The sequence below is a fragment of the Rhinoraja longicauda genome, chromosome 22, assembly GCF_053455715.1.
Source record: "Rhinoraja longicauda isolate Sanriku21f chromosome 22, sRhiLon1.1, whole genome shotgun sequence".
NCBI classification, from domain to species: domain Eukaryota; kingdom Metazoa; phylum Chordata; class Chondrichthyes; order Rajiformes; family Arhynchobatidae; genus Rhinoraja; species Rhinoraja longicauda.
Window position 1 is genome coordinate 10094090 of NC_135974.1, and position 13338 is coordinate 10107427.

At 39.0% G+C, this 13338-nt stretch overlaps 1 protein-coding gene across 4 annotated transcripts in view; it reads right to left on the minus strand.

The window, feature by feature from the left end:
- Window positions 1-362: 362 nt before the first annotated feature.
- mybl2b (v-myb avian myeloblastosis viral oncogene homolog-like 2b) overlaps window positions 363-13338 on the minus strand; it is a 36195-nt gene continuing 23219 nt past the window's right edge. For 2 of the 4 annotated variants that reach the window (XM_078418724.1, XM_078418722.1), the window contains 7 exons: window positions 10957-11316; window positions 7900-8042; window positions 7018-7120; window positions 6825-6920; window positions 5896-5994; window positions 4425-4562; window positions 363-3239 (listed from right to left, as the gene is read on the minus strand). In XM_078418724.1, coding sequence (XP_078274850.1) covers window positions 3114-3239; window positions 4425-4562; window positions 5896-5994; window positions 6825-6920; window positions 7018-7120; window positions 7900-8042; window positions 10957-11316 — 1065 coding nt within the window. In that variant the 3' untranslated portion in view covers window positions 363-3113. Of the gene's footprint in view, window positions 3240-4424; window positions 4563-5895; window positions 5995-6067; window positions 6338-6824; window positions 6921-7017; window positions 7121-7899; window positions 8043-10956; window positions 11317-13338 lie in introns of those variants that run through there. The other 2 variants (XM_078418723.1, XM_078418725.1) reach the window with 2 other exon arrangements.

The following is a 13338-nucleotide window of genomic DNA, read 5'->3' on the forward strand; positions in this document are numbered from 1 at the left end:
AATTGCTCAAACACAGAACAGCTGACTATTTTCATAATTCATAGGAGCAGAAGTAGACTATTTAGTCCATTTAGTCTACTCTGTCATTCAATCATGGCTGATCTATCTTTCCCTCTTGCTAAAAACAGTATCCTCACCATTTTTAAAAAAATACACACTAGCTCCAATTACTCTTGTTTACCAATCGCCATCTTCCTTGAATGATCATCAAGATTTGGAAAATCCCAATCCATCTGGGATGGAATATACAAATCGGGCAAAATCAAATCACAAAATTCCCCTCTTTTGTTTGCAAATGGCACCGAGGAGTTAGCAGTAGCAATACACACTCACTTGTTATTAACATCACAGCACCATTTTAATATCATATTTTCAGGTCAAATTCACAGGAAAAGAACTAATATTTTTTCCATTATAAAAAGAAATGACACTAACAAAAACATGTTCTTTATATCAGATTTATACATTTGTTGTAACCACAGACTGTAAAACTTTATCTGTGGCAATAACCGATAGCCATATCTGGGTACATAATCATTTTTGTATATTCACGAGAAAATGCCTTCCTGCACTATTGAAGTGCTTCTGTTTAATTCCCGAGTTCAGAAGCATTATAACAAAACATTGTTTGGGGTTGGAACAGTTTTTATGACTTTGGTCTGTGTAAATAGCTACCAGTAAAAAATTCCAGTCTCAAGTTAGCTGAGCCACCAAGGTCATTGTACAAAGGATTCAGCTCATCCAAGGAGGGAAGCTCTATCAGGCTCTGATTAATTAAAGGAATGTAATATTAAATATGTGGCTCAACTCACAATTCAGCCTTTCTTCTGGAATCTAAATTTGTTGACAATTTAGTTATCAATTTAGCATCATCTTAGCAGAGGTTCAGCATGGAAACACACCATTTGGCCCACTGGGTCCATGCTGACTATTGATCAACCATTCACACTAGTTCTATGTTATTCCACTTTCTCATCCACTCTCTACGCATTAGGGGACAATTGACAATGGCCTGCTTCCTCCAAAAATCTGGTTATGTAATTTAAAGAAATAATCTGCAAAAGGGATCTTAACCTCTGTGGCCAGTTATTATTTTAACCACTGTGCTAATTCAGTAACTTGGGGCATCGTTCAGCTGTGCATTAGTTAGTCTTCAGTAAAATAGGTTAACTTTAACCTCCAGTGTATTCTCAGGTGGATTCAGAAATATCAGGGGAACAGAGTAAGCAAAGCATCCAAGGTTCAATATCTCCAGTGAAACTAGAAATAACTAGCAAACAAAAAGGACATGACAGCAAAGATACAACACATGAAAGCACAAACGTAGGGTTCATTCAGTCAGAACTCTTAGAGCCAGGGCCATGGAAAAAGCCCAGACCTTAGACACTTTTAACTTAAGTCTCTTCATTATCATCAACCATTTCAAATCAGGGCAATCCTTTCAAAGTTATGATGTTAAGCAAGCAAAACAAACAACAAAAACAGAATAGCTACATTCTAAGTAGCTAGAAAATGCCACTCAGGCAGAATCAGAAACTGTTCCTCTTCGACTTCACCTTATGCAGCACAAAACACCACCATGGATGAGTTAGGGGAAGACAACAAAATTCAGCACAAGACGTTTACACAAAGGGCATAGCATAGTTACTATAAATAAAGAAAATGGACGAGACTCTTCAATTCCATTTGGATGCTGGCATGTTATTCATGGTTAAGTGGACAAGTAATGAATTTGAAAAATATCTACATGAATTTTGTATCGACATGAATGGCTCCTCATCTGCATTTCTTATTTATAAATCATAAAACAGTATACAGTTAATTCTAGAACAGAACCTTTCAGAATGGTTCTTTTACAGTTGTAAAAACTACTGCTTTAACATTTAAAAAAAACAGCCAATGGAAGTTGAAGACAAGGAACTGCAGATGCTGGAATCTTGCATAGATCACAAAGTGCTGGAGTATCTCAGCGGGTCAGGCAGCCTTTCTGGAGGGCACAGATGTGCAACGATTTGGGTTCAGACCCTTCTTCAGACTCAATCGGAAGTTTGGTCCCCACCCAAAACATTGGTGGAGAATCAGTGGAATTCATTGCCAGGGACAGCTGTGGAGGCCAAGGCTTTGGGTATTTTTTAAAGTGGAGATTAATAGGTTCTTGATTTGAAAGGGCACCAAAGGTTATGGGGAGAAGGCAGGAGAATGGGGTTTAGAGGGAAAAATAGATCAGCCATGGAGTAGCCAATGCCAGGGTACTCGATGGGATGAATGACCTAATTTCATTCCTGTGTCTTACGATCTTATTGCCTGCTCAAGTCCTCCATTGATGCTGCCTAATCCATTGAGTTACTCCAACACTATCTGTTGCAAGCAAATGGAAGTTGATAGATATCTACGACACCCTTGTTATTTGAAAAAAATTACATTTAACAAACCTGGAAAGGTAGGTCAGTGGCAATAAAAACTGCACTTTATAAAAAGTCAATCCAGTTTTTGGAATAGATTTAGAACTCAAATGCTCACATGCATGAGCAAAACACTATTCTTTAACAAAGTAATGAAAAAAAAAATCAGTTTTCTGAAGAATTACTGTCTCTTGGCATTAAGAGCTCTAACATGAGAAATTTTACAAATGGATAATTTATCAATTCAGATTACTCCTGGATGGATGTTCGGGTATTTTACATTTGTTCCAATGACAAAATCTTCTGTAATTGTGCACCTTCGAAACAAGGTTGCAACAACCCACATAATGTATCATTACAGAACCCATCTCAGTCACAATACCAAGTTAATGATTGTTGAGTAATAAAGTCTTCTGGTGATGAGTTTGAGGTTAACAGTAAATTGTTAATGCAAGATTCTTTAGTTGTAAAATAAATACAAATTACAAATCCTGCTCTTATGCTTTGAAACATAAATTGGAAAGGTTGTTTCATGAATTGATCAGACAATGGAATAATCCTTTTCCCCTATAGCAACGACACAAACTACCACTGGGACTTCAAGGTGATCGCATGTTTCATGAATGCATTCAAAATATTTTATTTGCTGGTGTTCCACCAGAGAATCCTTTCAACTAGAATAGGTGGTCCATTAGTGTATCCTGTGCAGCATTATAAAATCAAAGTCCTGGAAGTGTGTGTAGATTTGAATGCATTTAAATACTTCCTGGCTTTCTCGGTCATTATAAGCTGATCCTTTGTTCTTCCACACACTACTGCTTCCCAAGCACTACTTGTCTGCAAACATTAAGAGGACAAACAGATTAGTGAATGCAAATAATTTTTGCTACTTTGAGAATTCAATATAATTGCATTTATTGTACCACCAGCTAAAAGTTAGCCAATGTTACATTTTGAACAATAAATTCTTGGTCAACAATATTTGGGATTGGTCAATAAACAAACTCCTTGCATTTATGGTGTATATGTACATGCTCACTAAATTATAAATCTGCTTAGTCTTGATTGCTATGGATCTGAGAACACATTCCTCGCAGCTGAATAAAGTTTCAGAAAAGACAGCAGTGCCAGAGTTGAAACCAGGTGCAAAAAAAAGACTATTTTCAATGCCACTTTTGGCATCATAGAGAAATATCACATATGGCCCTTCACCCCAACCACCCATATACACTAATCTTACACTCATGTAATCCAACTTTATTCTTTCCACATTGCCATCAATTCCCCTTAGATTCTGACACTCATCTACACACAAGGGGCAATTTACAGTGGCCAATAAACCTAACAGTCATTACGTCTTTGAGATGCATGGGGAAACCAGAGCACCCGGAGGAAACCTTGTGGCCACCCGAAGTCAGGATTGAACCTACATCTCCGGTACTGTGAGGCTGCAGCTCCACAACCCATGCCACAAACTTGTGCTGCCATAAGAGTCCATTTAACCTAGATGCTTCTGGTTGAGCCACATTTGTGGCGGAGCGGCAGATTGACTGCCTTGCAGCCCAGACCCGGTTTCGATCCCGACTACAGGCGTGGGTACGGAGTTTGTACGTTCTCACCGTGACTGCGTGGGTTTTTTCAAACCGACTGTGTCGGTTTCCTCTCACACAGACGTACAGGTATGTAGGCTAATTGGCTTGGTGTATGTGTAAATTGTGATGTGTGTAGGATAGTATTAATTTGCAAGGAATACTGGTCGGTGCGGACTCGGTGGGCTGAAGGGCCTGTTTCTGCACTGTATCTCTAAGCTAAATAAACATTTAGGATGAAAAATGTATAGAAGAGCAAATCAAAAATCAAAAGGCACTTAAGATTAAAACCATGGAAGAAAATATCAGCAATTTAAAGGGATCATGTTAAATTATACACATCATACTTTATAATGAAATTCTGATCATCAATTTCCACAAGTTATTTAGAACATAACAAAAAACATGCTTCCACTTAATAAAAACTACTCACCCATTTTGGCATTTCTTGATTATAGTGTTTGGAAAATAAACTAGACTCTTTATTGGGTATAATAAAACCTCTGTCCAGAGTATCATCCCTTTTACTTGAGTTGTTCAATGTTCTTAATAAGAAGTCTTCTGTTTGCTTCTGTGAGAAAGAAGTGCACTTATCAACCTGATGTTGGAAAAATGTTTTCAATTTGAAAACTTCAATTTAGCTCCCTAAATTCAACTGACCCTCAAAAATCATTCTTTCACAACAGTGAAGCACCAAGCTTGGACCACGTGAACCTTCGTGCTTACTCCACCATTCAATAAAATCATCATTAACTTTCTGCCTCAACTCCATCTTCGCAAGTTCTGGAAGTCGAGGGATAATAAGATAATGTCCAGAAATCCATCAGTAGGTCTTAAATTTTACCAATGTTCACCTGTCATTTTTCTAGTTTGGTGAAAATATGTCTAGTTCTTCACAATAAGCAACTCCATTAACTAAGGAATCAGTTAAAAGAACCTTCACTGTCCTTCCCCAACAAAGCAACCATATCCATCCTTAGGCATCTTAAATTGTAATCACATTATGATCCTATGAACCCAAAACTGATTTTACAAGGTTATTAATTATTAGGCTTTTTTTTGTATTTAGATCTTTTTTCATGTCCTTTAACTTCTACTATCCCTTGTTGTTACAAATATCTCATAACCAGACATGAACATCACCAGGGATGAACTGAACAGATAAGACTCAACTATGTGGGTTGCCCATTGTTCTGCTACCTCCATATCCTGAGGACTTCCAAATCTCATGTCATTTTTGCTTTCTGGTCTTGTGCTTGCATAAACTCTATTTTAAAAACCTGCTACTGCCCTAATTATTTGGGGTTTACCAAGATCCTTGTCCCAACCCACAGTGGAGCCAGTCCCATCACAAAAGTTCTTTCTTCCTGGTGTTCATCCCAGAAATGTAAAACCCATATCCTCTACACACGATAATAAGAACGGCTTGCTAAAAATCTCTGATTGGGCCAGCGGCAGAAACAGAGAAAAGCTTGCAAGAGATTCTGTGATGAATAGTGGAACTCAGTGTGGAAGATTTTCATTCCGTTTCTTTCACACACCCACCCAAAAAAGAAATAACCATGCACCCTCTTTTATTCCAACATAATATTAAATCAGTTAAGTGGTCTGATTAAATTCCTTCTCTGTTGACAGCCAATTGGCCAAACATCAAAACTCCTTTGAACCCTGTTCTCAAATTCTAACTGTTATGCAACTGCTTAGAAGAGAACGACCCTAGCACAAGAAACAGTTACTTTGTCCAGTTACTGGAGAAAGTACACTGGTTCTGTAGGGAGGATGACATCAAACAGATAATTCTAGCAGTCACAAAATGTATACAAATTCAAAAATGTCACAACTTGAAGTTGATAGAATTATTATGCCAGAACTGCATCTTGCATATGGTTACACGTGCATGTTACCCGTGTGCTCGGTGTGGTTTGATTCGCATTACTTCCATCCTTTTCCAAAATGTCCAAAGCAAGAGACTTTCGCACCTTCTTCATAAGCGGCCTGTGTAGCTGTACAATAAACAGTGATCTTTAATGACGTTTCATAAAGCCTTACGGAATTTTAAATCAATCACACAGCACTGCACAAATTAAAGTGAGCCCCTATTATCCAAGAACATATATCCAATTTTACAACATTTATATGTCAAAGTAGAATTTTAAAACGTCCCATTTAAAAAGCAATTTTTAATTGTCAAAGGGTCTTTGACCTGAAACATTAACTCAGATGATGTCTGACCTGCTGGGTATATCTAGCATTTTGTTTTTTAAGAAAGGCAGAGGCTAGAAGTACTGAGCCAATCCTTTGAGGAGACTTTTCAGAGAAAATTCCGAGAATGATTTCATTTTTCTTCTACTTGTAAACCAAGAAAAATAACACATAATTGCTTTCAGAAGACAGATTAAATTTGATATAAATACATTTCTGATGCCTCACCACAAATGCTGAATTGAGTCCTAAAGTTTTCCAAAATAGGATATTTTGTTCATCTCACTTATTTACTCAATTGACAACCACATAGCAGAATAAGGAAGGAGTTTCTTCAACATGGCAACTCCTCATCATGAAGTGTTGTTCCAAAGCATAAGAAAAGCAAGATGATCTTATGATATTAGTGCCATTTATCAAAAGGGAACTTTATAAAGCAAATCTTGTCATATTGAAAAATAGTAAGGTCCTCATACAGGCAATACTATGAGTAATGAATAATAAAAAATAGATGAACACCAGCTAAATGTTAAAATATCTAAGAATCCAATTAAAATGTACACTGATAAAGAGCACAATTAAACTGAAAAATGAAGCAAGCAATGTCCAATGACTAAATGTAAATACTAACCCCATGCTGTTTTCGTTTTATTAACTGGGATTCATCTTCGTGCAAAATGCTCTTCAAACTCTCTTTTAAAACCTCCCCAAAATGAGGCGCTGGATGCTAAATTAATGCCAGGAGAGAAACAGATAAACACTTACAATCTGTCATGAACATTTAGGCAACTAGACAATTTCCCCCCAAAGTAAACGATACCTACATGACTCTTTACTGTTCCAAACTTGTCCAGTCCACCTTTGAATGGTGTAGGTGTTCTTGGAGTACTGTCCAAAAGAGACCGGCGACTTCTGGGTGTTCGAAATCTATTAAAAAGTGGCAGTAATAATACACAATTTTCATATTCCCTTAACTACAAGAATTGAGATCTATTGTGTAGGAAGGAACTGCAGTTGCTGGTTTAAACCGAAGATATACACAAGAAGCTGGAGTAACTCAGCGGGAACGGCAGCATCTCTGGAGAGAAGGAATGGGTGATGTTTTCGGTCGAGACTGAAGAAGGGTCTCAACACGAAACGTCACCCATTCCTTCTCTCCAGAGATGTTGACTGTCCCGCTGAGTTACTCCAGGTTTTTGTGTCTAATTGAGATCTATTCCCTGATTAGAGCACCTCAGAAACGTTTGACAACCAATATTTCCTCCTTATAAAGGTGACCAAAATTGAACAGATACAGCATGTTTCAAGAGAAAAAATAAACTGTTGGGAGTAACTCAGCGGATCAAGCAGCATCTGTGAATGGATAGATGGTGTTTTTGTTCGAGACCCTTCTTCAGACTGATTGTAATAGGGGGAGAAAGTTGGAAAAGAGGTGGGGGCAGGACAAAACTTGGCAAGTGATAGGTGGATACAGGTGGGGTGAATGGCAGATCGGGGAAGCAAGTGACGAAGGCTAGAGGACAAAAGGAGACGATTCTGGACTGCAGGAGTTGATCTTTGTTGCCAAAATAAAATGAAATAAGGCAATTAAATGAACTGCATTAACATGTGCTGGATACTTAATAAATAATGAATTGGTTACTTTATTTTACCTCAGTATCTGTAGCGCAAAACAAAAAGAGCTGACAACTAGTTTGGTTACTTACACTGAGTTCTCCTTCTGAATTTTGGGTGTATAATCTCGTTGAAGTGGGGCTGTAACAATGATTTTCTGGCTACACACTGGTGTAGAAGTAAGAGATGGGTTCTCTATATCAAGACTGTCTTGTTTGGTCCAGAAGTTCAAAAACTATAAAATAAACATTTTGTTTTATTCAACTAAATACTCATGTCTAAACTGCATGCACAAGACATTGAAAGGTATATTTATTCAAAGTAAATGAACTAAGATCGAGAATGCAAAATCAAAATGTTAAATGTCACCTTCCTCTGACCATAGTGGTTACAGTCGTGGACAAACTGATCAGCACCCCCAATTGCTCACCTGGAAGTAACTCCACTGAAGCACTAAATTGAAGATAGACACAAGGTGCTGGAGTAATGCAGCAGGACAGGCCACATCTCTGAAGAGAAGGAATGTGTGAGGTTTCGGGTCTGAAGTAGGGTCTCAACCCGAAACGTCACCCATTCCTTCTCTCCAGATGCTGCCTGTCCTGCTGAGTTACTCCAGCATCTTGTGTCTATCTTCAATTTAAACCAGCATCTGCAGTTCTCTCCTCCACTGTACCACAGAAAATCAAAACTAAACACTGAGTCTAACTGAAAATGCCAGGGAGGGAGAGCCGTGCACTGAAGTGAGGAAACTTTCTCAGCTCATTCCAATTTTTTGTTTTAGAGGTAGGTTTTGAGGAGTGTCTAGCTTTCACCTTGCTTCATTTTTGAATGGAACCTATATACATTTGTTGACAGGAAATTGCCAGCAAATGGGGCTAGCTTAGATGCGGCATCTTGGTTGGCATGGACCATTTGGACTGATAGGCATGCTTCTGTGTTGTAAGATTATGACTCTGTTATTGAAAAGGTGTGATAAAGCTAAAACCTCAAAGACCAGAGGGCATAGCTTTAAGGTGAGAGAGGCAAAGTTTAAAGGCATGTTCTTGTTTCAAGAGGTAGTGGAAAGCAGGGGTGGAGGAGGCAGATTAGATATACTGCGAATTGAGAGGTATGGATCACGTGTAGGCAGATGAGATGTTTATCTTGGCATAATGTTCGGCACACACCGAGTTGAAGGGAGTGTTCCTATGCTGTGGTTTTCTACTTTCTATGTAGAACAAAACATCAAAATGATAATGGCAAAATATGACTATCATATTTTTAGTAAATAAAACAGGCCAGATAAAGCAGAAGTCTCCATTGTGGATTCTAGTACTAGTTATTATTAACCGGTTTGGCCAAATGGACCATGCTTTTCGACTCACGCACGCGACAGGTTGGATTGCGATCAATCCCCGGTATCCACTAATTTGCTGTCAGTTGATGACTCGCAAGGTTGTCTACAAGTTCAATCTCTTATTCCTCCCCCCCACCAAAAAAAATTATATATACTAACATGTGGACGTTGAAGAACCAATATGATTCTTCATAAATATGATTTGCTTCCAGACTGTTGTGCACTGCAGAGATAAGAGCGTTTTTCTGTTTAAACAGCTGCACCTTGTGATTCAATGCAAGTAGTTTGTAATCTAATATCAGTCTAATTATACTTTATTGTCACATGAACTTAGGTATAGTGAAATTCTTTGTTTTTGCATTCAATCCAGTACAATCATAGAGCAGACCTCACCTAGAGACTACACAATCACCAGGTTTCATTTTGGATATTTAAATGTTTGAACTGTTAATTAATGAGTGTTCATTTTTATGCTTATTCATGAACTGTTTTGGGTACAAACCAGAGACCTTAGTGGTACCTGTATTCTTTATATATAGCAGCACGAGGTCTGTGTTCCCACTCCTCGTGTTTAACGGAGGGCACACTGGACCTGGCCAGTGCCTTCTCCATACCCCCTGATCCCTTTAGCCACAAGGGCCACATCTAACTCCCTCTTAAATATAGCCAATGAACTGGCCTCAACTACAAGATGGCCGCGCCGTTGTGTTTGGCTGCCTGCCACTTATGTCTCTTTTTTTTTTTTTTCCTAATCAGATGTGCAGCACTTTGGTCAACGTGGGTTGTTTTAAAATGTGCTATACAAATAAAATTGACTTGACTTGACTTATGGCCACTGTTCCCCCTCTGCTCAAACTGCAGTCACTTTAACCTGTGGCACCTGTGATGGCCCCCAATGTCTTTGAAGCAGAGGCAACTATGAGCAGACAAGTTTCAGACAGAGTACATTTATGCCATCAAAGGCTTTTCCATTGGCCCATTCAGTCAGTAAAAAGTGTCGATAATTATTAATAATTCACATGTAGTAATATTAATGTCTTAATACACTTAATTAAAATGTTTTAAAACAATCTTTAAATGGTGACACAGTGGTAGAAATGCTGCCTTACAGCGCCAGAGACACGGGTTCGATCCTGCCTATGGGTGCTATCTGTATGGAGTTTGTACGTTCTCCCCGTGACCTGTGTGGGTTTTCTCCGGGATCTCCAGTTTCCAACCACACTCCACATACTGATTTGTAGGTTAATTGGCTTGGTAAAATTGTAAATTGTCTCTCGTGTGTAGGATAATGTTAGTGCCGTCGGTTCGGATTCGGTGGGCTGAAGGGCCTGTTTCCGCGCTGTATCTCTAAACTAAACATGAACCCTAAGAGATTGGATTAATGCGCCAATATGGTTAATGTAAAATATTGGGGCTAAATATGAAGTACATTTTGCCTCCCAATTCAGGTCACTGTGGAATACTCTTGGATTCAATGGCTGATCCAGAAATAGAGCAGGAGGTAAGCCAAATTCACATCTTCAGTACAGAATAAACTACAGATAGAACTTAGCAGCTGAATCGTTTTGGGTCAAGACCCTGCAACAGGACCGAAAATGAAGAGAGAAGATGCTGCTGCTGCTTGAGCTTCCGAATGTTTCCACAATTTTATCGTTTGCTCCAGATTCCAGCATCTGCATTCTCCGATTTCTCACCTGCTGCATGTCCCTGCACATTCCAACTAGCCAACAGCTGGCTCTCCCCGAGCCCACCAGATGGCTATCTGCTGGAAATGGCCCATTTTGCTTTGACTGCTGTATAATTGCAATATTACCTGTGATGGTGAGAAAGGCAAAGTCTTCACTGGAGTACTTTTCGGAGTCCTGCTGCTGTTGGTGCTGCTTTCAATGATCGTGAAGCTGTTGCTAGAATTGCTTTCAGTAACCGGCGAAAGGGTAATCTTTGTTCTTCTCTTCCGCCGCAGGATAGTTGGAGGGGTGCTGAAATTACCCGCAACTGGGGAGGTGATCATGGGGATGAGTTCACCCTTCTTTGCACTTTTGCTGAGGTCGGAGATGGTATTCGCATCAATGCGATATTCTGTCAAAGACGGTGGTGTGGTCTCCGCAGGGGTCTGCTTGACGAGATCTTCCGGAAAATCGAAGCAAGATAAATCAGACCATGCATCTGGATCCTTTGATATGAAGAACAGGCAGAGTTAATGTAATAGTAATTAGATATTTTCACCAACGTGCTTAAAAATTAAAAAGTTGAGTGAACCAAGCAAATCCATCAAAATCATTCTTTCATCTTCCTTAGTTTTAGTTTAGAGATACAGCGTGGAAACAGGCCCTTTGGCCCACCAGCAATCACCCGCACACTAACTCTCTCCTACAGATTACACACAATTTACAGAAGCCAATTAACCTACAAACCTGCACATCTTTGGAGTATGGGAGGAAACCCGGAGCACCCGGACAAAACCCATGCAGTCACAGGGAGAAAGTACAAACTGCGTATGGACACCGCCCGTAGTCAGGATTGAACCCTGGGTCTCAAGCTCTATAAGGCAGCAATTCTACTGCTGCGCCAATGCACTCGAGAAATGGAAGCTCAAGATGGTGGATTGGGTGTCCATTATGCATAGACCTGAATGGCCAAGTCTATTTGAGCCCAAAGACAGTTCATAATGTACTGCCTCCCCTTCCATGCAGAGAAGTCAATTCATATTGATGCCAATCATTTATTTATTTGTATAAATAAGTTACTGGAATATTTAAACATTGGCAGATTAATATTTCAAGTTCAAAATTATGAGCCATTAAGGAAATCTTGAACACAAAGGGCATGAATTATCAAGGAGTTGCTCATTTATTTCTCCAAAAATAACTATAACATTGTCAATGGCTTTTCTTAGTAGCTGCATGGCAAAATTGAGTTTGAGTCCGTTGATTTAATTTGGCACCCATTTCAGCCAAACAGTAAACAAGGACATTGAAAAATATGGGATTCATGCAAGAATTTGAAAAGAAGATAATATGGTTAATGAAATAACCAGCAAACAGGTATATTTTTGCAACTCAAATGCATTAACAAGTTTTAAATAATTTAGTTAACAATTTCATGAATAGTAGTGGGTAGAATATATTTCCAAAGTTTAACTTTTGCAAAGCAAATTACAATATCTTCTGCATATCCTCTCCCACTTGATCAGAGTTAGAAGCCTCCAGATCCCAGTCCTCAGCTAAAAAGCCTTTATACTAATTATACTGCCAGAACATGTCCACCATTGAACTTCATTTAAATGCAGCTAAAGGAATGGCAGAAAATGTTCTTGGAAAGCAAGTCCTGCCAAATGACTGAGCCCAGGTAATGCCGAATTTCTTCACCACCAAGGTGCTGACGAGATGTTATATAGATGCAATGGTTCGAGAAGTTTGATAACCTCAACCCCCTACTCTAACCTTATTCCATACCAAAATATAGGATGGAAATGACAAGAGTGAAGTTTGACCTAACTACAAGGTTAACCAACCACAACCATGAGATGAGAGTTTGAGTTCGAGCCTCACTTTATTGATCAAAACCAGGGACTGGAAAAAATGACCGTGATTGTTTAAATGCAGAACTCTGTAAAGATCCAATTACCTAACAAGTATTTTGAGGGTATGCTGGAAGGTGGCAAAACAATCTATCCCTGGAAACCCCTCACCACTTAACATCTTCTCAGATAGCTGTTGTGTTTCACTAGAAGGAAAGTGAAGTCTGAATGAACCTTCCCCTTCCTCAGCTGAGACGTTAAGATGGAAGATACAAGTCTCCATTACCTTCTAATGAGAAATGTATCACAGAAATTAGTGCCAATGGTAATGGTGGGGGGTAAGAAAGCAGGATAGATACAGGATTTAACTCAAATTTAACTCCCATGCCAAAATAATGCAGGGAAGTTATGTTTCCCCTGTCCTCCATAACATTAATGTTTCCAATTGAGATGACAATTTCAATACCGTGGTGACTCACGCTAGGATGGTAGATTATCCTAGTACACGAGATAAAAGTTTGCATTCGAGCCTCACTTTATTGATTAACAACAGGGACTAGAAATAAATTACCTTGACTGTTCGAATGCAGAACTCTAAAAATCTAATTACCTCCGATGGATACTCGAGTTGAGGGACATGTGGCACAATAAGCAGCTAATTCACTTCAGACAATT